Source organism: Onychomys torridus, chromosome 3 (genome assembly GCF_903995425.1).
Source record: "Onychomys torridus chromosome 3, mOncTor1.1, whole genome shotgun sequence".
Classification (NCBI taxonomy): Eukaryota; Metazoa; Chordata; class Mammalia; order Rodentia; family Cricetidae; genus Onychomys; species Onychomys torridus.
Genome location: NC_050445.1, coordinates 141,641,779 through 141,663,333, shown reverse-complemented (window position 1 = coordinate 141,663,333; position 21,555 = coordinate 141,641,779). Strand labels below are relative to the sequence as shown.

The window sequence follows — 21,555 nt, the reverse complement described above, 5'->3', positions numbered from 1 at the left end:
GTCCACTCTGGGCCCCTGTGCCTCCCTTGTTTTCTGGATGTCTGGGACTGGTGGCTTGGAACCTTTCTAGCAAAAGTAAGGACTTCTTTTTGCTCATACAAAGAACTCCACCTCTTTTTTGGGCATAGGATCCACTGCGGCGCTTGTTCCTGACCATCCCTGTTGCATTGGGAAGGGCTACCTAGGAAAAGTCTCACCTGATGACCCCCACTTTGCAGCATCCTTCCTAAGAGGTTTAGCTTCAGATGGGAGTCTCAGCTTCTGATCTCCAGGTTCACAGGACTCCTAGCTCATCAGTTCTCTGGTACTGGCAGGAGTCATTGCAAGGAACTATGCCCACATCTTCCTATAAACCCATACCCCTGAGGCCTTCCCCTCTTGGAACTCTGAGCAAGAGCAAGGGAAATGGGAGAAGCTCACTCTCAGGGCATGGCACGCCCCTCGAAATTCAGAAGAAGAGTTGAGCCTTGTGGCTGAGATCTTTAGTCTCTGTGTTCCAGGAGGCTAAGAGAGGATAGAGAAGATAGAGTTTGAGACCCTCTTGAGCAACTGTCTCAGAAGCCAAAGCAAGAAGAGAGTTCAGTTCAGTAGTTCAGTGGTACAGCACTTGCCTAGCATATACTAGGCCCAGAGTTCAATCCCCAGTACCAAAATAAACAAACAAACAAATAAATAAATTGATGGAATTATTTATTAATTGATTTCAGAAGAGGTAGACATCAACGGGTCTATTGAATTTTCCAAAACAACACATAGCCGTCAGTCACAGCTGCCTTCGGGCGCCTGCACAAAGCAGCTTTAGCTTAGAGATAAAATCTGTCAGTGTTCTGGGGCACTACATCACCTTACTGTCCTTGACAGAGTCCCATTGCAGTGTGGCCACTGTGTTCCTATGTGTTGCCTGCCGGCAGCCTCCCAGGTTGCCTGGGTTCTCCCCAACCCTCGGCCCCATGCCTCTGTTTCCCTTTTTCTCCTTTTCCCTCTTCCCAGGTGGGTACCTCGGCAGCCAGATCCTTGGCTATGTTGCACCTGGGTGTATCTGTGTGCCAAGTAGTCAGACTAGACAGGGAAGGAGGCTGGGGAAGGATGGGTGTCATGTCTGTTCCTCCTGCAAACTCAGAAGTATCTGAAGATGTCTCGGGACCAGGGACCCTCTGTGATGATGTCTCTTTGCTGCTGCACTGTGACCTTCTTCTTATCAGCATTTTCTGAGCCAGGAGGGGGATTGTTTGCCCCTGCAGTGCTTGTTCCCCCCCCCTCCCGCCCCGCCCCCTCAGCATCTCACTGAGCCTCCTGGGAAAACACTTGCCCTTCTTCACACACTTAATTGCTGTTTTCATAGCCATTAACACTGCCGAGTGTGACACTTTATTATAATTAAGACTCTGTTTTGACCAGACTTCTGCCTGGAGACATCTATTTGTGACATTGTTGAGAGGTGGGGGTAGCAGAGGCCAGGAGCTCTTCTGAAGCTCATTCCCTGAGGATCCCTGTGTTATCTGGGGTTGTCTGAGGACAAGGCAGTGAATTTCCTTGAGGTCTCAAGGGTGCAAATGAGAGAGAAAGAACCCTTCCAGTAATAGCCTTGGGTTCCGGGCATCAGTGGGGATAACTGTGGCTGAGCTGGGGGCTGGAGCATGCACCTGAGGCCCCGGGCCTTTTGAGTCCCCAAAGCCCAGCCAGGTCTGATCCTATTCCCACAGATGGGACCCATCTGCCTCTACCATTGTCATGTCAATGCACAGCTTCATTGCCCTTTGCCTGGAAGCCTTTTGTTTCCTCAGAGGCCCCCATTAAGATGCAAATGTCTCCAGGACCCATGGAACACTGTCAGCTAACACAAGACATGACGGATGACATTTGGTTGATGGATGGTCTGAGAGACTGTCTGGAGATGGGATTCCTGCTTGATGGTTTGCTTGTGCTATGTGTGTCTGTGTGTGTGTGTGTGTGTGTGTGTGTGTGTGTGTGTGTGTGTGTGTGTAACCATGAACACAAGTTTGTTTCTCATCACTGGACAAAGCTAATGATTGGGGCAAGGAAGAAATACCCTGAACATCAGCAAGATCATCTTGCCTTGGGTTTGCAGGCCAGTATAGGAAGACATGAGGGGTTAGTGGACTTCAGGATCTAAACCAGCAGTGGTCTTCTCTGATATGTGGACTGTGTGGACTGCTGTTCACTGTGCTGACCAGTTGTTTTGGATTCTAAAATCTAAAATAAAGTTACTGATTCGAAAGCCTCTGCCAGGCATGGTGGGACACACCCAAGATCCCAGCACTAGGGAGGTAGAGGCCAGAGATCATGGTTCAAAGCCAGGTCTGCCTAGTGATTGGAGACCAGTCTGGGCGATGTGAGACCCTGTCTCAAAAACAAAAAACAAAACAAAACAAAACAAACCAATCTACAACTCCTTTATTTTGGAATTGCTTGCTCTAGGAGAAGTTAACTGTGCAGCTAATTATTATAAAATAGAAAACTCTGTTCTCCAAAGAATGGGGAAGATGGCAAAGGACTGCTTTGCTGGAAGACCCTGGGGATATAGAGAAAAACCACTTCTTCTGGAGGGCCAGAGACACAGGACTGTAGCCAGGCTAGATAGTGAAATGCAATTTTCACACAGCAGGGTGGCTTTGTTCAGAGTGTCACTTGGAGCAAAGCCAGCGTGAAGCCAGTAGTAACATGTTGACAGCTGCATCATCTCCCAAATTAATGACTTTGGAATCAACTAAAGGGTGTGGAGGTAGAAGCTTATTTAAGTTCTCATTAAGTAATGTGTGTGTGTGTTCGCTTGTGTCTGTATGTGTATCTATGTGTATGTGTGCATTTATGTACGCATGTGCATGTGTGTTTTGAACGTGACAGAAAGGGAAGTAATAGATGGGGAAACTTATGAGATCCGGGGCTAAGTCCTGGGGAGTCCTGGAAGGCTGTAGACCAAGAGTGACACTGTTTGAGTGGATGGGTGATTGTGAAAGACAGCCCAGGAAGGAGGGAAAGACTCCAGGCAGGGAGGCCTGTTCCGGGAGGAGGTGAGCCCACGCACCTGCTAGTGCTCGATTATATACCAAGGACACACAAGACAATGAGGTATGGCTCCTGTCCCCAGAAGGATCCATTCTAATGGCAGGGGCTGAGGATGGAGGTGGACAAGGCCCCTACATAAGAACCAGAAGTCAAGCTGGGATGGTGGCCAAGGATCAAAAGAGAAAGATGCAGGGACTGTGAAAGAAGCTGCATGAGAAGGAGGCAGAGAAGTCACCAGGTGCTTATGTACACCATTAGTCACTGCTCAGCTCCCTGAGGCTTTCTCTTGAATTCTGGAGCCACGGAGACCTTTCAGATGATGTGTGGCTTGGAGGGACCGTGAGCACTGAGAAAGTCTGTCAGATATCTCCTTGAAGGGGCTCCCTACCCTGGAACAATGGTCCCCACTCCTAGGCAGGGCCTCTGCTGAAGGGGTGGGTGGGGAGCAAACTTGAATTGCTAATTCCCAGCAGGAGAGTGAAGGGCCTCTATGTTGGACATTCAGCTAGCCCTGTAGATGGACGTCAGGGCAAACAGCTATGATCTCTCCACTGCTTCTGAAGATGTCTGGACCTGGAAGGCACAATAATATGATAGACAGAGGATCAGCATCCCTGGGCTGTCCACAAAGGTCAAGCTGTCACTTATCAAGATGGATGAAACACTTTATATCATCTATGGTGGCCCCTCTGGCCCAAGGTTCACCTTTCCATTAGTTCTTATTCTCCATCTTTGGGCTCTGGAAACTACGTAGTGTCCACCTCACTCGGCAGCCCAGCTGCTCACTGCCAATGACTGGAGGGCTTCACTTTCTAACCCTGCCTGTGCCCTCTTCCTGGCCAGTCAGAGAGCATTTCCCCTTCTACAAGGGCCATGGTGGCCCATTCAGGCCCCATCAGGACTGAGACCTGCTTGGCTCCTGTGACTCTATTTCTTCTTTACAGGTCCTATGACCTTTGCAACCCCATTCCTTTTAATGATTCTAAAAACACAGAGAGATGGGAGCCCTTTGCCCAGTGCCATTCTGTCTCTTTATGGGTCTTGTTGCTAGGTATCTGGAGCACTGCCTGGAGCCACCAGGCACACAGATGCCTGCCTGTCTCTTCCAGAGTCCCCCAAAGAGTGGTTCTTGCTATACAGCCCAAAACAAGGGAAATTCTTAAAGCTCACTGGTGCAGGGTGGCAGTGGTGGCACACGCCTTTAATCTCAGCACTAGGGAAGCAAAGTCAGGTGGATCTCTGTGAGTTTGAGACCAGCCTGGGCTACAGTGTGAGTTCCAGGAAAGGCACTAAAACTATACAAAGAAACCCTGCCTCAAAAAACAAAAACAAAAACAAAAACAAAAACAAAAAAAAAACAAAAAACAAAAAAAGAAAAAGCAAGTCTCACTGGCATCTGCCTGGATGCCCCTTAGAGCCCCAAGCAGGGTTTCCTGCCTCAGGATAGCCAGTGAACAGCAGGTCAGTCAGCATCCTCCCTTACAGAAGAGCGGCACATGGAGAGCCGGCTCTCCATTGCACTGACTCCCCACGAAACATCAATTTTCAGTCACTCTCCAACAGAACTTGTGAGAATTAATAGTTCTTTGTGTTCCACTTCCCCCAGTCCACACTGAGACTTCTCACCTCATGTTCCCCCCTCTTATTTATTTTTTAAACCTGTCTACCCTTGTTATAAATGGTCAGTGGAACTTCCTCCAGCCCGTTTATGCTTCAGTCCTGAGGCAACACTTAGTGTTCTTGACTTGGAGAACCTAAATAAAAAATAAAAAATAAAAATTAGTGGGGGTTGAGGAATGAGTCCTCCTATTCATGGGAGACCTGGAGGGCCCTGCTGTTTTGATTGAGTGGGTCTATGGTGACTCTCCTTGTCCCTCTCAGAATTTTCTCCCAGGTAGTAAAGACACTGAGCAGGGGGGCCACACTTTGTGAATGGCTGGAGGAAGGTAGCAATGCTTGCCTGGCCACTGGAAGCCATTCTAACTTGCTTTGGTCTCCTCAATCACACTCTTGTTTCAACCTTCAGCCCCTTTGGCCTCTTCCCCCAGAAGATGTGCCTTCCTGGTTCAGTTCTGGTCAGATTTGGATTCAATTCCACTCACACCATTTTCCAAGAATCCTTTACCTTAGGAAAGACGGAGGAGATAGTTGGGAGGGTGGTGGGTGGGCCTGGGAGTCACCCCAAAGTTGTGGCTAATCCAGTTTCTCTAGGGGTAAGGCTACTGGGTCACTGAAAGACAGAGTTTGTAAGCCTCTGGCTTCTTTCTTCTCTGGGCTACAGGAAGTGGACATTTACACTGTGAAGACGGAAGAACTCTCCTTCACATCTGCCTTCTGCCTGCAGATTCAGCGCAATGACTACGTCCACGCCCTCGTCACCTACTTTAATATTGAATTTACCAAGTGCCACAAGAAAATGGGTTTTTCTACAGGTGAGCTCTCCATTGGTTCTCTGTCACTTCCCCTCTGTGCTTCCTTGAGGCTTATGGGTAGGAACCAGGGCTGGCCTTAACTTGGCCAGACATCAGTTGGGGCTGTGACCTGGCATCACACGAGCTCTCTCCATCTGAGGAGAGGATGTAGCCCCCACTCTCTTGACTTCTCCCAAGGAGAAGGTAAACACGATAGAGGTAGAGTTCCCAGAGCTGAGAGCTGGCATGGGTGTCACCAGGAACTCACTCTGGCCTCCCCTTTGCTCTTCTGTCCTTGTGGTCTTTAAGGAAAGAACTCCTACGGCACATGGTATAGTTACATAACACAGGCGAGCTTATTGTAAAACAACGTGAGGTACTTTGGAGGGTGAGAGTGGATAGTGACCAAAGGAACCACTGTGGAGGAAGACACTCTGGAGGGTCAAGCGTGAACAGTGCCCAGGGAGGTCGTCCTTCTGACTTCCGTCCTCAGGTCCACCTTATACTGTGTCTTGTGTTTGAATGTTCCTGTGTGCTCACTCGTGTGAGCACATGAGAATGGAGGCTGTCCCAGTCTGTCGCTGTGATGAAAACCTTGGCCAGAAACGACTTGGGGAGGAAAGGGTTTATTTAATCCACAGCTCTTGTTGGTCACTGGGGGAAGCCCAGGCAAGAACACAGAGACAGGACCTGAAGGAACGCTGCTCATTGGCTTGCTCTCAGGTGCACATTTCCTCCTTTTTTATATATCCCAGATACACCTGCCTAGGGATGGTACCATCCATAGTGGCTGAGCCTTCCCACATCAATTAAATCAATTAACCATCAAGAAAATACCTTGTAGACATGCCCACACGCCAATGCAATGGAGGCAATCCCTGTCAGTTCAGAATGGCATGTCTCCACCTGGGGCCAGAGATAGACTTCTCATTGTTTTGACTAATCATCCAAGTCTTGCTGTCTCCATTCCTGGGTTTACAAGCTGCTGATAATGTAGGAGGGCTCATCCCCATCACCTCCACCCTGCTCATATACGATGCCCTACTTAACACTGGGTGAGAGCAAGGGAGGAGACATGGACTAGGTAAATTTAATGTATAATTATTATAATGTGTGTTATGATGTGTGTGAGGGGTGGGTGTGCTGTGGCATGCTTGTGCATGTGGAGGTCAGAAGACAACATTTCAGAGTCGATTCTCTCCTTCTACCTTTATGTGGGTTCCAGGGATCAAACTCAGGTCAATAGGCTTATGTGGTAAGAGTCTCTGGCTGCTGATCCATCTCAACTGTGCCTGTCCTCTGGAGATTTTTAATATATGTTTATCTGGTTAGCATTTGTGAAAACATTCTGTGTGAAGGGTAAGAAGAGCATAGAGCTTCTGAGATAATCCCCTTCTGGCCCTAGGACAGCCTATATGCACAAGTGGGAATGTGTGTATAGCATGCAGAGGTGATGGCCTCCATGCAAGACTACACATAACTCTCTCTGGACTATGAACTGGCCTCTCTCTTTTCTTCCTGCTTTTCCCTCCTGCAACTATTCATTAAGTCTGTGGTTGTGTTTCCAGAAGATGGCTTCCACTATCTTGGTCTGCTTTCTGTTGCTATAACAAAACATTTGAGTCTGGATAACTTGTGAGGAATAGAAATTTATTTGGCTTACAGTTCTGGAAGCTGCAAGTCCAAAACCATGATCCTGACATTAGCTTGGCACCTAATGAGGGTTCTGTGCTGGTCATAACATGGCAAAGGGTACCAAGAGACGAAGAAAGCCTGAGAGAGAGAGCTTTCCTATACAGTAGGCCACTCCTATGATGTGGGGGTTGAATAAGAAATGTCCCCATAGCCTCACATATCTGAATGCTTAGTTATCAGGAAGTGGAGCTTTGGGGAAGGGTTGGATATGTGGTCTCAGTGGAAGAAGTGTGTCACTGAGACTGAGCTTTGAGCTTTCAAAAGCCCACACCAGGACCAGTCTCTCTTTCTCTCTGTCTGCTTTCTGTGGATCAGGTTGCAAAGCTCTGCTACTGTTCCAGCACCATGCCTATCTGCTTTCCACCATAATAATCATAGACTCACCTTCTGAAACTGTAAGCAAGCCCCCCATTAAATGCTTTCTTTTATAAGAGTTGCCATGGTCATGGTGTCTGTCCACAGCAATAGAATAGTCACTAAGACACCTGATAACCCACAGGTCCATCCATCCATGAATAGATTTGTATATTCCCGAGGATAGAACCCCAAGACCCAATTACCCACCCCACCCCCTCCAAAAGATTTCAGCTCTCAATATTGATGCATTCACTGAAGACCACATCTCCAACCCATGAACTTTGGCAGACAAATTCAAACCATGTCCTTTGTCTAGTCTACCTTGAAAGGTGCTTCACTGCCTTTGGGCCCAGCAAGGGAGGGCTCCATGGCTTGGTCTTAGCCCTCTAGTGGGTCCTCAGACATCTCCTTGCTGGGCATGCCCAAGCTCTTTCCCATCACTCCCACCCATAGGACAGCCACTCTGAACTCCCTTCAATGCCCTAGGCTCAGGGGACTTCTTCATCACTGGGCCGTTGTTTCTACATGTTCATTTGGGGTGTGACCCTGGAGCAGGAGGGTCCTTTATCAGAGGGCTCCTGTCACCCCTTTCTTCCTGCAATCGTCTGCTTGAGCTGCCAGGAGAAAGGTCCAGAGACTGGATGTCCTTCATATGAGTTCCCGGAAACTGTGAGTGTGCCCTCAGGGGCTGAGTAGGTGTGCTAGTGGCACAGGGCAATGTTCTAGCAGATGTTACCACTTATTTCTTAGATACATGGGGGCAGGAATGCCCTTTAACCTGTGGACAGGAGGCAGGAGACTTTTTAAGCATATCCAATGCCAGGCCAGGCGTGGTAGTGTGCACCTTCAGTTCCAGCACTTGGGAAGCAGAGGCAGGTGGATCTCTGTGAGTTTGAGGCCAGCCTGGTCTATACTGAGAGATCCAGACCAGCTAGGGATACAGAGGCCTTATCTCTAGGCAAACAAATGAATAGACAGACAGACAAACAAACAAATAAACAAACAAACACAAATCTTGTTCAAATCCCAGAAAGTCTTCTCCTAGGTCCAGCATTCAGCTTCTGATTACAAGGGCTAGTATCTCCTGGGCTCTATCATCTAGGCTGGACTGGTACACTCTTGGCCCTGGGAAAAACCAGAGATTACCCCTTGATCTGGGCCATTGCTGAGGGCTGCCCTCCTTCAAAGGTCAGTAGGTGAGCTGAACTCTTTTTTTCCAGTGTGCAGGAGCAGCCTAGAGAGGGAAAGTCAGATTCTGCTTGAACTTGAAGGATAAAGGAGACTCAGTCTAGCAATGGAGAGGTGAGGCTGGTAGTGAGGGGAACCATGATGTCTAGCTCTGTCTCTCCCATCTCCCGAGGATGATAGCACAGAGCCTGCCCTGTGGGTGATGAGAGAGCCAGCGGCAGGGGCACTCTGGAAAAAGCTGTGGGTGTCTAAAGCCTGGACCCTGACCCATGACTCTTCCTAAGGCTTATCTTTCTTTAAAGTGATTTGCTTCTGGTCCCAATAGCCTACTGGACTTCTGTCTAGAGTTGATTCCAGGGCTCTGTGGTGGCAGGTTTGACATTCTGATGGCCTCATGAGGAGGAGGCTTGGTTAAAGCCAAGCCCAGACTCCAAACTTGCTTCTGGGCTTCCTGAAAGAAGGTGAGGACTTGAAGTGTGTAACTCTAGGCTCAGTCCCTTCTGTCTGTTGGCCATCCCCTAACCATTACCGCTTATGCTGAAAGCCCAGGTGGAAGGCTCTTCTCTGCCTTGGAGCCATTAGCAAGCCATATTCCCTCTTGTTTGCACAGAACTCTGCAAAGCTCGGCTCAAGAAGGATGTTCATAGGTCCTAAAATCTTTGACTCCTGTGTCTCTGTGCAGTGACTCTCAAAGTGTAGTATGTGAACAGTAGCCTCAGCATCACTTGGATCTAGGAAAGCCTCACCCTAGAACCATCAATTCAGAAACTCTGAAGGTAGCCCAGACTTCTGTGTCTTGGCAAGGCCTCTAGGTGGCTATGGTTCCTACTTGAGTTTGAGAAGCACTGCCCTCCTGGGTAGCTGGAGTTTTCCTGCCTGGCCCACAGTCAGGACAAATCTCTCTCACCTTCCAGTCCCGCAGCCGCTCAGACCCAACCAAGTAAACACACAGAGACTTATATTACTTATAAACTGTATGGCCGTGGCAAGCTTCTTGCTAACTGTTCTTCTATCTTAAATTAACCCATTTCTATTAATCTATAAGTTGCCATGTGGCTCCTGGCTTACTGGTACCTTACACTCCTACAAGACTATATTGAACTAAACAGTTGAGAATTCAACTGTGCCCGACTCCCTTCTGGTAGGGCAAGCCCATCTCCTCACCAAGGTATAACCCCTGTGCTCACCAAGTCTCCATGCTGCTTGTAAACTCTCATCCTGCTTGCTGAGAACCAGAGGAAATGTGGTTGGTTAGTCTCTTAGCCCCCTCGGGAGATGAGCACCAGTTTAGCATGTCAAAGACTTTACTAGACAGTGTGGACTTGGCAGTGGACTCTACTCAGAGTCTTCACTCTGGCCACTGGCAGAGTAATTTTTTTTCAGGCTCATAGTGCATACAATTTGATAAATCCCAAGGTTTGGTTCAAGACATGCTATCACAATTGGACAACCTATGCATGATTCACTTTTGGCTTACTTGTTTATTAATATAATGAGTACCCATGAACTTGCCACCTAACTCAATAACTAGGATGGAGATGAATTATTAACTAGAACAGAACTAAATTATTAAATACAATACAAAAGAGTAGCTGGAAACAAATTTATTATTATTTCTGTTGGAATGTAAGTGCACGAGCTGTTGAGTAATACTTAATTAAAATATAAATATCAGCTAAAATGGATGATGAATAAATGATATATGGTTATATTTATAATTAATAAATGTAAATAAACTAATTCATATTCACAAAACTCCCTGTGAGCCCACCTCAGAACTTAGTAGCTTAGTTGCTATAGGTATCTCTGAATTTTTTATCTAAATGTCCCATTTCTAGCCATCCCATCCCTAAATTAAGCAGTCCTATGTCCTGGCTATCGGGAAGAGTTTTAATGCGATCATGCACGTGCAAAAACAAGATGTTGATTGTGGGAGTTTGTGGATGCATCCCTCCCCTCCACAGCAGGTGCCCCTCCCTGCTGGCTCCCCACTGAGTTTTCCATCTCAGGCCCAGTACAGCCAGCTCTGGGTGGAGGGAACCCACTCAAAAGAGCAAATCACATACTGTGCAGCTTGGAAATGCTGCTGCTAATGGTCCTGGCTGCTTTACAGCACCAGGCAGAAGTACCCAAGGTTCCAGGCTCTGCCAGCCAGAGGCACAGCTGTCCCTGTCCCCTTGAACTCATCCTCTGTGAGGGTGGGGGGAGATTTGCTGCTGCTGTTCAATCCAAGAAAGCTGTGGGGTGGGTGGAAGGCAGCGGCCCAAAGGGAAGCTGGCTTCAGATATCAGGTTTTCCAAGGTATGATGATAATCACCAGAGATGCCCTTGAACGGTGACTTTGTGGGTCTCAGGCAGTCTCTTTCCCGATTTGCTATCCAGTGGCACTGAGTCATTTTCCAGGTCAAAGAAGCCTCTCTGTGCATGCTCTTTAATTTCCAAGAAGCTCACTAGACAGCACAACTCTAAAGATACAGCTGGAAAACTTATAGCCTACAAAGAAATACTAACTAGTTGACTACTAGGAAGTGAAACAGGAAGCAGAATTCTCTTCCTCAAAGCACAGGAGGACCGTTTCATAAGAGGCCACTCCCAGTGGCTCTCATGGCTCCCTGTGTTTCCATTCCTCACCCAAGATCATAGCTTCCACAGTTCTGCTTGTACTATCTACTATTTGCCTGATGGTCTTCTAAGGGTGTATGGTCTACAAGAGGGATGAGGGTGGGAATGAAAGCTGTGTTCATCTTGGACATTGCTGGACAAATTCAGAGCCATGCCTGGCACATGACAGGCATCCTAAGCCAAAGATCTTTGAATACACATTCTTATACTTGCAGCATTGCAAACAATATTGGTCATATTCATTGTAAATATAGAGTGAAAATCAGCAGTAATCTAGAACCAGGAGGCTGGGCTGACATGTGGGTCCAGAATATTCTCAAGAGGAACTCATTCTCATAATGACTGAAAGCTGTGCCATCATGGAATGTGGGTTGGGACTGGGAAGGGAGAAAAATTTAGTCACTGACAAAGAGAGCTTAAGACATCATTCACAGCCCTGAGTGCACGGTATAGTATGAGTACCACCCCATGCATTACAGCATTCCAGATATAACTCAGGCATTATAGAGCACTGGTGTGAGGCAGTGTATTTTTGCAGGTATCCCTCAGTTTATGGATGGGTACTTACACACCAGTTCATGGAATGACTCACTATCAGCTGCCACAACCTAGACATCCCCTAATGTGGTTTTGTTACAACTAATAGGTTCTAAGTGGGGTATCCATATGATACAGCTTTCAATTAAGGATGCTTTGGCAAGCAAGAGGGTGAGCTAGTGATGATTGTGGTGGTGGTATTGTGTTCCCCAAAATATTGTGCAGGCTAATAAACTTACCTGGGGTCAGAGAACAGGATGGCCACAATATTAAACATGAGGATAGGCAGTGGTAGCACATGCCTTTAATCCTAGCATTCCAGAGACAGAAATACCTCTGGATCTCTGAGTTCAAGGCCACATTAGAAACAGCTAGGCCTTTAATCCCAGGGAGTGATGGCAGAAAGCAGAAAGATAGATAAGGTGTGAAGACCAGAAACTAGAAGCATTTGGCTAGTTAAGCATTTGGGCTTTGGAGCAGCACAGTTCAGCTGAGATTCATGTGGATGAGGACTCAGAAGCTTCCAGTCTGAGGAAACAGGATCAGCTAAGGAACTGGCAAGGTGAGGAAGCTGTGGCTTTTCTGCTTCTCTGATCTTCCAGCATTCACCCCAATACCTGGCCTCAGGTTTGTTCTTATTAATAAGACCTGTTAAGATTCTTGCTACAGATTGTGCTGGTGAATAGACACAAACTGTGTCCCCAGGCACAGAGGAATGTATGGTCACTCTTTATGATCCATCTCACCCTTACAATACCTCAGAGGATAAATAGCATGACCTATATTCCATGTGGTGGTGCAGGATTTCCAGGGTCACAGCACAAACCTGTGGCAAAAGGAATATAGACCTAGGTAGGGCCTGTTGTCCTTCCCACCACATCTACCCCGAGGATGCGGGAGAAGACAGCTGCTTTAGCCATGGGGCAGATACTATGTCTTGGCATGTCTGACCTCTCTGTGCACCACCTCCCCAAAATTGTTGAATTAAAAGTGAAAAACCAAGCAGAGCCAAGCTTCTAAATTCTGCTGTTTCTACTGGACACAGTGGAAAACTCAGATGAGAAAAGATGTTCAGACAGTTAGGCCATGGTTACTGGTTCCACTATGGAAATGACGTCTGGAAAATCTTTTGAGACAATATTCCTTCCACCCAGGGATGGCACGCATGCCTTGGGCCATTCACTGGAAGCTGACTGGCCTCACTGGCCAGCAGACCTAAGCCGGTGAAGCTAGGATCCTTAATGTCTCTGGATGATAGAGGAGGCAGCTCGAATCCCCTTAACTGAAGGTCTTTAGGAACAGAAGAGACACCTGCCTGAGTGGGTGGAGGTGGAGATGGGGGTGAGAGTGCTGTCACTCACTCGGGCGTTCTGCACACACAGCCAGAACTGTCTTTTGACAGTTTATTTAGAGATAATTGGCAGAAGCGTGCTGAGAGCAGGTGGTCTGCAGATAACAGCGTGCCTTGCAGGCTGGGTGCTAGGTGGGCTGGAGGCTCCAGGGTCTGCATGGCACAGGCTGTGGTATCTCGCTCCTCTTTCCCCCTCCAGATGCTCGGGCTGTGCTTTCTCCTGTGACCTTGGGTGTTCATTGATTGCCAAATGCACACACTGAAGACTGCCCTAGTCTCTATCTGACCACTGACATCTGATCAAGCCAGCTCACGGCAAACAACAAAGGGATGGAAGGGCCTCTTTGCCATCGTTAAAATAGATCTTGGGGTTTGGAAAGATATTTGAGGTCACCCTGTCTAACATGGTGTGTGACAAATGAGCTCACTGCAAGTGGTGTCCTCAGCACCTTGGGGAGGAATAAGCAACTCAGTTCCCATGGTTGTGAGACAGCCCCAATTTCTCCTGCAGACGCACAGCTGACTCCTAGTGATTCCCCAAGGCACATGTAAGGCAGAATCTCCTATGCAAACAGTCTTCCATGTGTTTGAAGGACCCTTATGTCCTTCCCAAGTCTTGTTGCTGTTATCATTGGTTTTAGGCAAGAAGCAAAGTCCACTGGGGGAAGATGAGGGTCTAAGCCAAGAGGCTCTCACCCTAAAGTGAGTCTCCTGTGGCCTACCTGTTTCGGTTGAGCATCTTTAGGCACATCACACATCACACGGTGCTGTGCTTTGGGCTCTTGACACTGTCCACTTATCAGTGGCCACTTGACACTCGACTCGGTACTTATAGATTAAATTTGGGGAGAGCTAAGCAGTGCTAAGCAAGGCTGGCCTGGCTCTGCTCTCTAGGCATCTGTGAAGGCGTTTATTCTGAGGCATGCTAGGCATTATGATGACATCCATTCTGGATGCCCTTTGGCACACCAGATAGATCCAGGCTGGAGTGGTCCAGGAAGGCTGGCCTTGAAGGATGAGGATGTAGTAAGTAGGGAAGGGGGAGAGTGTTCCAAAGGCAGTCACTGTGGAAGAAAAGGACTGTATCCAAACAGGGCCCCTCCCAGTTAGTCAGAGAGCACATGAGATCCAATGACAAATACCCAGGAGAATCGAGCATCACAATGGCCTTGAACTGTTCGGGAGGGGGGATCTGTGGAGTAAGAATCCCCTTCTTTTTGGTGCTGTTGGGAAGGCACAGCTGGAATCTTACAGCAGGACTGGGCCAGGGTGCTGGGTGCAGCACCAGAGCAAACTCCCAGGCAAGAGAAACTGCTTGAAGGATGCAGGAGTAAAAAGGGCTGTTGGTAGAGCTGGGAGACTGGTAGAGCTGTAGAGTTCGAATAAATGGTGTCATAAATCTACAAATGATGGAGATGGGACGTTCTGCTCTGTATGTCTCACACTCTCGAGTCTTTAGTGCACTAACACAGGAACATAGGGAGGAGGCTCCTTTATGCTGATGGGATTGGTTGCTGAGGGGGCTTTCAGGGTGCCAGCTGCTCCCTGGTACAAGGCTGCCTCTCTTCTGACCTCTCACTGAGATCACCAGTTCAGTGGGGCTGGAATTTGAGGAAGGGCACTGGGGCTGAGTCCAGAGTTCTGGGGCTTAAGTGTTGGTGTGTGGGCAGAAATCACTGAGTCCCCCGTGAAAGGATTGGTACTGGCACAAGTCACCCCAAGACCAAGTTTTCAGCACAAAAGGAGATTTATTTGCACCAGTGAAACAAAGGACAGGGAATAAGACTCAAAGACAGGAGATAGAGGATGAGGAGCAAAGGAAAGGGGTCAGGGGTATTTGTCCTAGAGAGACAAAGGGAGAAGAGGAAACCCTGTGTTAGGATGAGTCGGTTAATTTTGAAGTAGGCATGTTAATAAGGCGAGCCAAAGGGGGCTTTTGATTGCAAGGCTTTGATATTTCGCTTGCTGGACCTTGGTGGTCAGCCTCAGGAGGAGGAAGTGGCCAAGTAAGGGAATGGATCTTGGTAGCTGAGTTTAGGAATGTAATCTAATGGTTTAGCAAGGTAGAGGGAGGGCTGGAGAGATGACTCCACAGTTAAGAGCACTGGCTGTTCTTCCAAAGGTCCTGAGTTCAATTCCCAGCATCCACATGGTGGCTCAAGGCCATCTGTAATGTGATCTGAAGCTCTCTCTGGCATGCACAGAGTACTCATACTTATATACATACACACACGCAAGGTAGAGGGGATGGGGAAGAGCAAGGTCTGCCAGAGCCCTGCACGTCATGCTCAGGCCTGTGTTGGCCATGCTTAGGCCTGCTAGAACCCTTCTGCCATGGAGAGCTCAGGACTTCTGTGTGGATCCTGGGCCTCGGCTGACTCTTGCTCATCTCTGACTCTTTCTTCTTCCCTCTCTTGGGTCCAGCCCCTGATGCCCCCTACACCCACTGGAAGCAGACTGTCTTCTACTTGGAAGACTACCTCACTGTCCGGAGGGGGGAGGAAATCTATGGGACCATATCCATGAAGCCAAATGCCAAAAATGTGGTGAGTCTGAGGGGGCCCTGCATGGCCATGACCACTGAGGGGAGCTCCCAGAAGTCACCTGCCCTGTTGAATGTCTTGTGTACAAACAGAAAAGCTTTTGGGGGAGGCAGACAGCAGCTGTGTTTGCAGGTGACAGGGCCTAAATGGATGATCTCAGTGTTGACTCTTTCAAACCCCAGTGGCTAGAGGCTTTCTGGACTCTAAACTCAACCTTGAGGACAGTTCCCAGAAGCCCACAGGAGAGCCTTTGAGAACGGATGTTGTACAAATGGGCTCTGCCTCATTTAGGGTGAGCTGAGCCAGTAAATGCAAGTGTCTGCTATAGAGGAGTGTTTGTTGGGCATTTCTCCAGCTGACCTGGTGGGACTTTTCTGAGGTGTCTCTATATCTGCACAGAACACTAAAAGTCTGTAGGGTGATTGAGGGTGATGTCCTTAGTTATCACCTAGATAAAAGAAATCACAGGACTGCTTTTGGGTAAGGACAGGAAGGCTTAGGTTAGCTGTCAGAGTCCTTCCTGTGAGGATAACGGGGCACCAGAATGGATTCCTGAGGACTGTCCATAGGGACCCCTTAGCTAGAGATGCCATGGCCACCTGTCCCTGTGACTTCAAGAGAAGTGCTCTGCCTGGGAAGGGCTATGATCTCCCACCTAGACTCACACTGTGGCCCTTTGCTCTTTCCTCACAGCGAGACCTCGATTTCACAGTAGACTTGGATTTTAAGGGACAGCTGTGTGAAACATCTGTATCTAATGACTACAAAATGCGTTAGCACATGTGGGAAGCTGCAGAGAGCAAGCGAGAAGAGGCACTCACTTCAGCCTGCCACGCTGCCCAAGGAATACTGTTAGGAGGACCACACTCGACAACCAGAGCTTTCCACTCTGCCTTGAAGACTGGTGAACTTGCCAGGGCTCTCCAGGGCCCCACCACGACAGGGAGCCTCCAGCTCCTCTGCTCTGCCCCTGGAGCCCTTCACAAAGGCTTTGTTGTTACCTGTTGTGTTGTGGTGGGGGCTCCAAGGATGGAAACATACCCATGTGCCCCCATTGTCCTCCTAAACTGACTCTATGGATCTTCCAAGTTTTGCATGCTGCAGACATCTAGGACAGATTGCTTCCACTAGAACCTGGAGACATAGTGTCTTTGATAGCATAAGCCAGATTTACGTATGTGCAGTGGTGTGTGTGTGAGTGTGTGTGTATGTGTGTGTGAGTGTGTGCGTGCACACAGCATATATATTAATTTCCTTGCCCACTGACATCTGTATATGCATGCATATACAACTAAGTGGGCATACTTGGGCGGTCATTCTGAGGGGTGTGTGTGCGCATGTATATGTGCGAGTGTGGATGTGAGTGCCTAGAATCTATATTACTCTCAGAGGAGGTTCTGTTGCTTTTGAATAGGAATTTGTTTTGTGATTAGTTTTCCCCATCCTGATCCCTTAACAGACGTTACGCAGCTATGAAACATTCTGTGTTCTAGCTCTGGTCTCGTTTTGACTAGACTGTGGCTCTGAATCCTGCGCACAGTACCACGGGCTCTGTGGGCGCTCAATAAACACACATGAGAACGAAACAATATGGGATACCTGTGTTCCTGATGCTATGTGGGTGCGAGGGTGGGTGCAGGGGGTAGAGTGGGTGGTAGGAAGCCACAATGGGGTAGAAAATTGTGGAGTGCAGCCCCTGCTTGTATTTATGTTTGCTCATTGAAAATAAGTTCCATGGAAGCAGCTAGGAAGTTGAGTCAGTCCTGCATACCTTTCTGGAGATTGTTTAGGCTTGCCCTGAGGGGACAAGAGAGTCCTGGAGCTGTGGAGGTGAGGGTGCTGGGGAAGGGAACAGGAACTGACCAACAATGCTGTAAATAGCCAGGAAGCTACATGTAGTCTGAAGTCCCTTGTCTGAGAATGGAAACAGAATTTCCACAGGACAAAAAGACAGTGTGCTTTGTCAGGTTTGGTGGGATACTTGGACTTTGTTTCTAGATTATTCTTTGGCCTCTGGACTATCACCTGTGTTGTCTCCCATGGGAGAGACATTCCAAGTGCTGGGGAGAAAAGGGGCCCATTGAAAGATGGAATCCCTTGTGGAGTGATGGCACCCAGAAGGGTCAGATGCAGAGGGGCCTTGGGCTTAGCTGTGCACGGGAGAAGCATGCTGGTAATAGATTCCAGGTGGAGCTGCCTACATAGAGTGAGTTACAGGAGGTGGTGACAGGGACAGCATATCCCAGCACAACTTGACTCTATGAAAGGCTTCTATAACCTTCTCCAGGACCCCAGGCTCCAGTCCCCCGAGCACTCTTCTGGGGGATTTTAACATTTTTCTCTACTTTCATGAAAACAAACCTATAAGGACTATCTAGACAAGACCAAGCTTGCATAAAGTCTGTGGAGAGTCCTCAGATAATGACAAATCCAATGCCAGTGTCTCTTTTGTTTTTAGAACTCTCTGTTATGAATTTTGTCAACTTCCCCAAAGCCTTGGGAGATAGACGCAAAAGCCTCATGACCCACTTTGTAGGTGACATATATTGGGACCCAGAGAGGAGCCACAGAGTTGGGGCAGAGCTGGAGCAGGCTCCAGACTACTTCCACACCTGCCCTAGGCTGGTTCTTCAGAGACTTGACCTAAAGTGTGAGACCCTCGTTGTGTTTAGGAAAAAAAAAAAATCAGTGAGAATTATATAATAATTTAATCTGCATATGCTAGACAAGAAAAATAGAGAAACTTCAGGGGAGGGCAAAACCTTGAGTTAGAAAAAGAAATTTAATTGAAAAGAGGCATTCTGAGGGCATTGGGGGAGATCTGTCAGTGAGCTTCCATTACCAAGGCTCTTGGAGAGGTCCTGTGTTCTACCTGCTGCAAGGGGCCCAGCCTTGAATCCCACTTAAGGGGGATGCCTGCAAACAGGGGAAAGTCCCGGGGTTGCCAGAACCCATAGCAGTCAACAGGTTCACCATCTTATGAGAGTTACGAGTATCCATGACACCATTTCATCCTCTCCAGCTGTCAGAGAAGAAAGCCATCCCAGTCTCCCCTCACCCCCAGTCCTCATTTTCAGCCTCCTGGGGTTGCCCCCAGACCCTGTCCTATGGCCACCACTCAATGCCCATGGACCCCACAAAAGATTAAGATGGCAGCTATGTCCTCTCCTGCTGCTGGGAGTCTCCAGTGGGAACTGTCCAAGTTTTTCTTTTGCTTAGGTTTTGTTTTGTTTTAGTTGTTGCCGTTTTATTTTCTGATTTAATGAAAATAAACCATATCTGCTTTGACTGTGTTCTGAATAGAAGTCAGAGATGCTGTAGAATTGATGTCCCTTCAGAAGCCCAGCCCTCACCCAAACTCACTGCTTTTGTTGTTGCTGAGGCTGCATTAGTGAGCCGATTAGTGGCTTTCTCTGCTATCACTCTTCTAGAGAACTGCTCACAGACCCATGAGCATGGATCCGCACTGCCTCTTTTGCCGTTGTGAGTGGTAGATATGGTCGAACATGGGCCACTGGGCATATGCTGAAGTCCAAATTTGGAAGGTCTCTCTCCCCCAGCTAGACTACAGGCTCTGTGGATGTGACTTCTGTGAATGAACAGAATATAGATCTAGGGGCATCAGGCCAACAGCAGAGCTCAGCAAACCTCATTCCATACAATGTTCCCATGGACCTGTCTAGTTCTTGGCCTTCCAGTCCCTTGAGATGCTGACATTTTCCTCACTTTCTTAAGTAAGATGGTCCATGGAGGCCATCTTCCCTGGAAACTATGGGCAGAGACGAAGCCTTTGCCAGGCCTACCTGGTCTCCACCTCTATCTATAGCCGGTTGCTCATGCTACCCCTGGTACTCCATCTGTAGGCACTACCCAGCTCCAGAACTCAGCAATGGCATGGAATGTCCCCAGGCATCTTATCCCATCCTAGTGGCTGGAATATGGTTTGTCTCCAGAGAAACTTGTGTGGATGCTAGGTCCCTGGTGAGCTAGTGCCAAATGGTAGGTCTCAGTGGCAGTTTCATGGTGGGACTGCAGCCCCTGTGAGAAGACCAATGCTCTTCTCAGGCTGGCGAGTCCTTGCTCTCACTGAACTGGCTGGTTACAGTGGACCTGGCTGATGCAAAGCAGGGTGGAGGATGGCCACTCATGCTTCATCCCGCTCTCACCCCTGCTTGCTCCTGTGCTGTTTTTCATGAACTAAAGCAGCATGAAGCCCTCACCAACACCATGAACTTCCCAGCTCCCAGAACCAAAGCCAAAATAAAATAACTTTCTCTCTTTCTTTCTTTCTTTGCATTACCCAGTCTCAAGTATTTTGTTATAACAACAGAAAGGGACTGAGATACCATCCCTGGGTTGTGTACAACTTGCTTGGAGTACATCGCCGACCTGGAAGACAGTTTGAATCACTGGCATCTGTCTTGTCTTGATTGCCTGTCTTAGACCCACCCCATCCCCAGGTCTCAGAGTCTAAGAGTTCTCCAACTTGTTCATAAAATACCTTTTTCTAAGATGCTCGACAATTCCAGCCTGGTTTGTGAAGCCTTCTTTCTAAAACATTTTTCTTGATCCTTGTTACCTGTCTGTATGGCGCTTTGAACATCTATTCCTCAGATGTCTTGTTTCTGAGCACAACCCTACTTGGTTATGGGGTGGGGTTGGGGGTGCTCTGGCTTGCCTTATACCCTTGGGCTCTCAGTTATCACACTAAACTCTGGGTCTCTTATCCTGTGACTTCCAAGATAAGCCTGACTTTCAGTGGCTGTAGTCTGTTCCTGGTCAGGAGCTTCCAAGGTCTCTGGCCCAAAGGAAGTCATCAGCTTGTATTCAGCAAAGACTCAGACACAATGTATCCATTAATCAAAAGCTTATCCAAGAAATACTTATTGGATAATGGGCCAGAATAGGATACTCTGAACTCCTGAGTCAACATGCACCTCATGGAACTCCCTCACCATGTTAGTTGTCTGGTAGATTTGATGAGCTCTTGTCCAAATCCTGAGAAATAAGGTCTTTCAGCTTTCCTTCATGCTGACTTAACTGAGTCCCCTAGGTCTGTGCACACCCTCTCCCACCCCCAGCCCATGAGTGTACTCAGCTCTCAGCCCCTGGGCAGAACAGGTGTGAGACACATTTCCTTAATGTGCTCATTATATGTCTCACTGCTGTGACAAAGCACTTGACCAAAGTCACTTAGGGAAAGGTTTCTTCTGGCTCACATTTCTAATGTCCCCTTCATGGCAGGGGACAATGGCAGGGGTGTGAACAGTTCATCATGACAGGGAACAGTGACAGGGGTGTAAAGAGTTCATCGTGACAGGGGACAGTGACAGGGGTGTGAACAGTTCATCATGACAGGGGACAGTGACAGGGGTATGAACAACAGTTCATCATGACAGGGGACAGTGGCAGGGGTGTGAACAGTTCATCATGGCAGGGGACAGTGGCAGGGGTGTGAACAGTTCATCATGACAGGGGACAGTGGCAGGGTTGTGAACAGATCATCATGGCAGGGGACAGTGGCAGGGGTGTGAACGGATCATCATGGCAGGAGACACACCGTGGCTATGGTATGAAGTGGTCAGCTTCCTTGTATCCACAGTCAAGAGGGAGATGGATGCTGGTACTCAGATTGCCTTTTCACTTTTATTCAGCCCAGGACTCCAGCCCATGAGATGGCACTACTCACATTGAGGCTGGGTCTCCTTGCCACAGTTAAATCTTTCTGGAAATATCCTTAAAGACTCAGCTAGAAATATACTCCCATGGCGGATTATAAATCTAGTCAGGTTGACCATGAAGATCAGCCATGAGACTTACCTCA

At 48.2% G+C, this 21,555-nt stretch overlaps 1 protein-coding gene across 1 annotated transcript in view; it reads left to right on the top strand.

Moving 5' to 3' along the window:
- The window catches only part of Prmt8 (protein arginine methyltransferase 8), an 89,909-nt gene extending 72,587 nt beyond the window's left edge, over positions 1-17,322 (top strand). Inside the window, exons 8-10 of the mRNA XM_036180557.1 lie at positions 5,309-5,459; positions 15,613-15,734; positions 16,425-17,322. Coding sequence (XP_036036450.1) covers positions 5,309-5,459; positions 15,613-15,734; positions 16,425-16,508 — 357 coding nt within the window. The 3' untranslated portion in view covers positions 16,509-17,322. The remainder of the gene's footprint in view (positions 1-5,308; positions 5,460-15,612; positions 15,735-16,424) is intronic.
- The last annotated feature ends 4,233 nt before the right edge of the window (positions 17,323-21,555 follow it).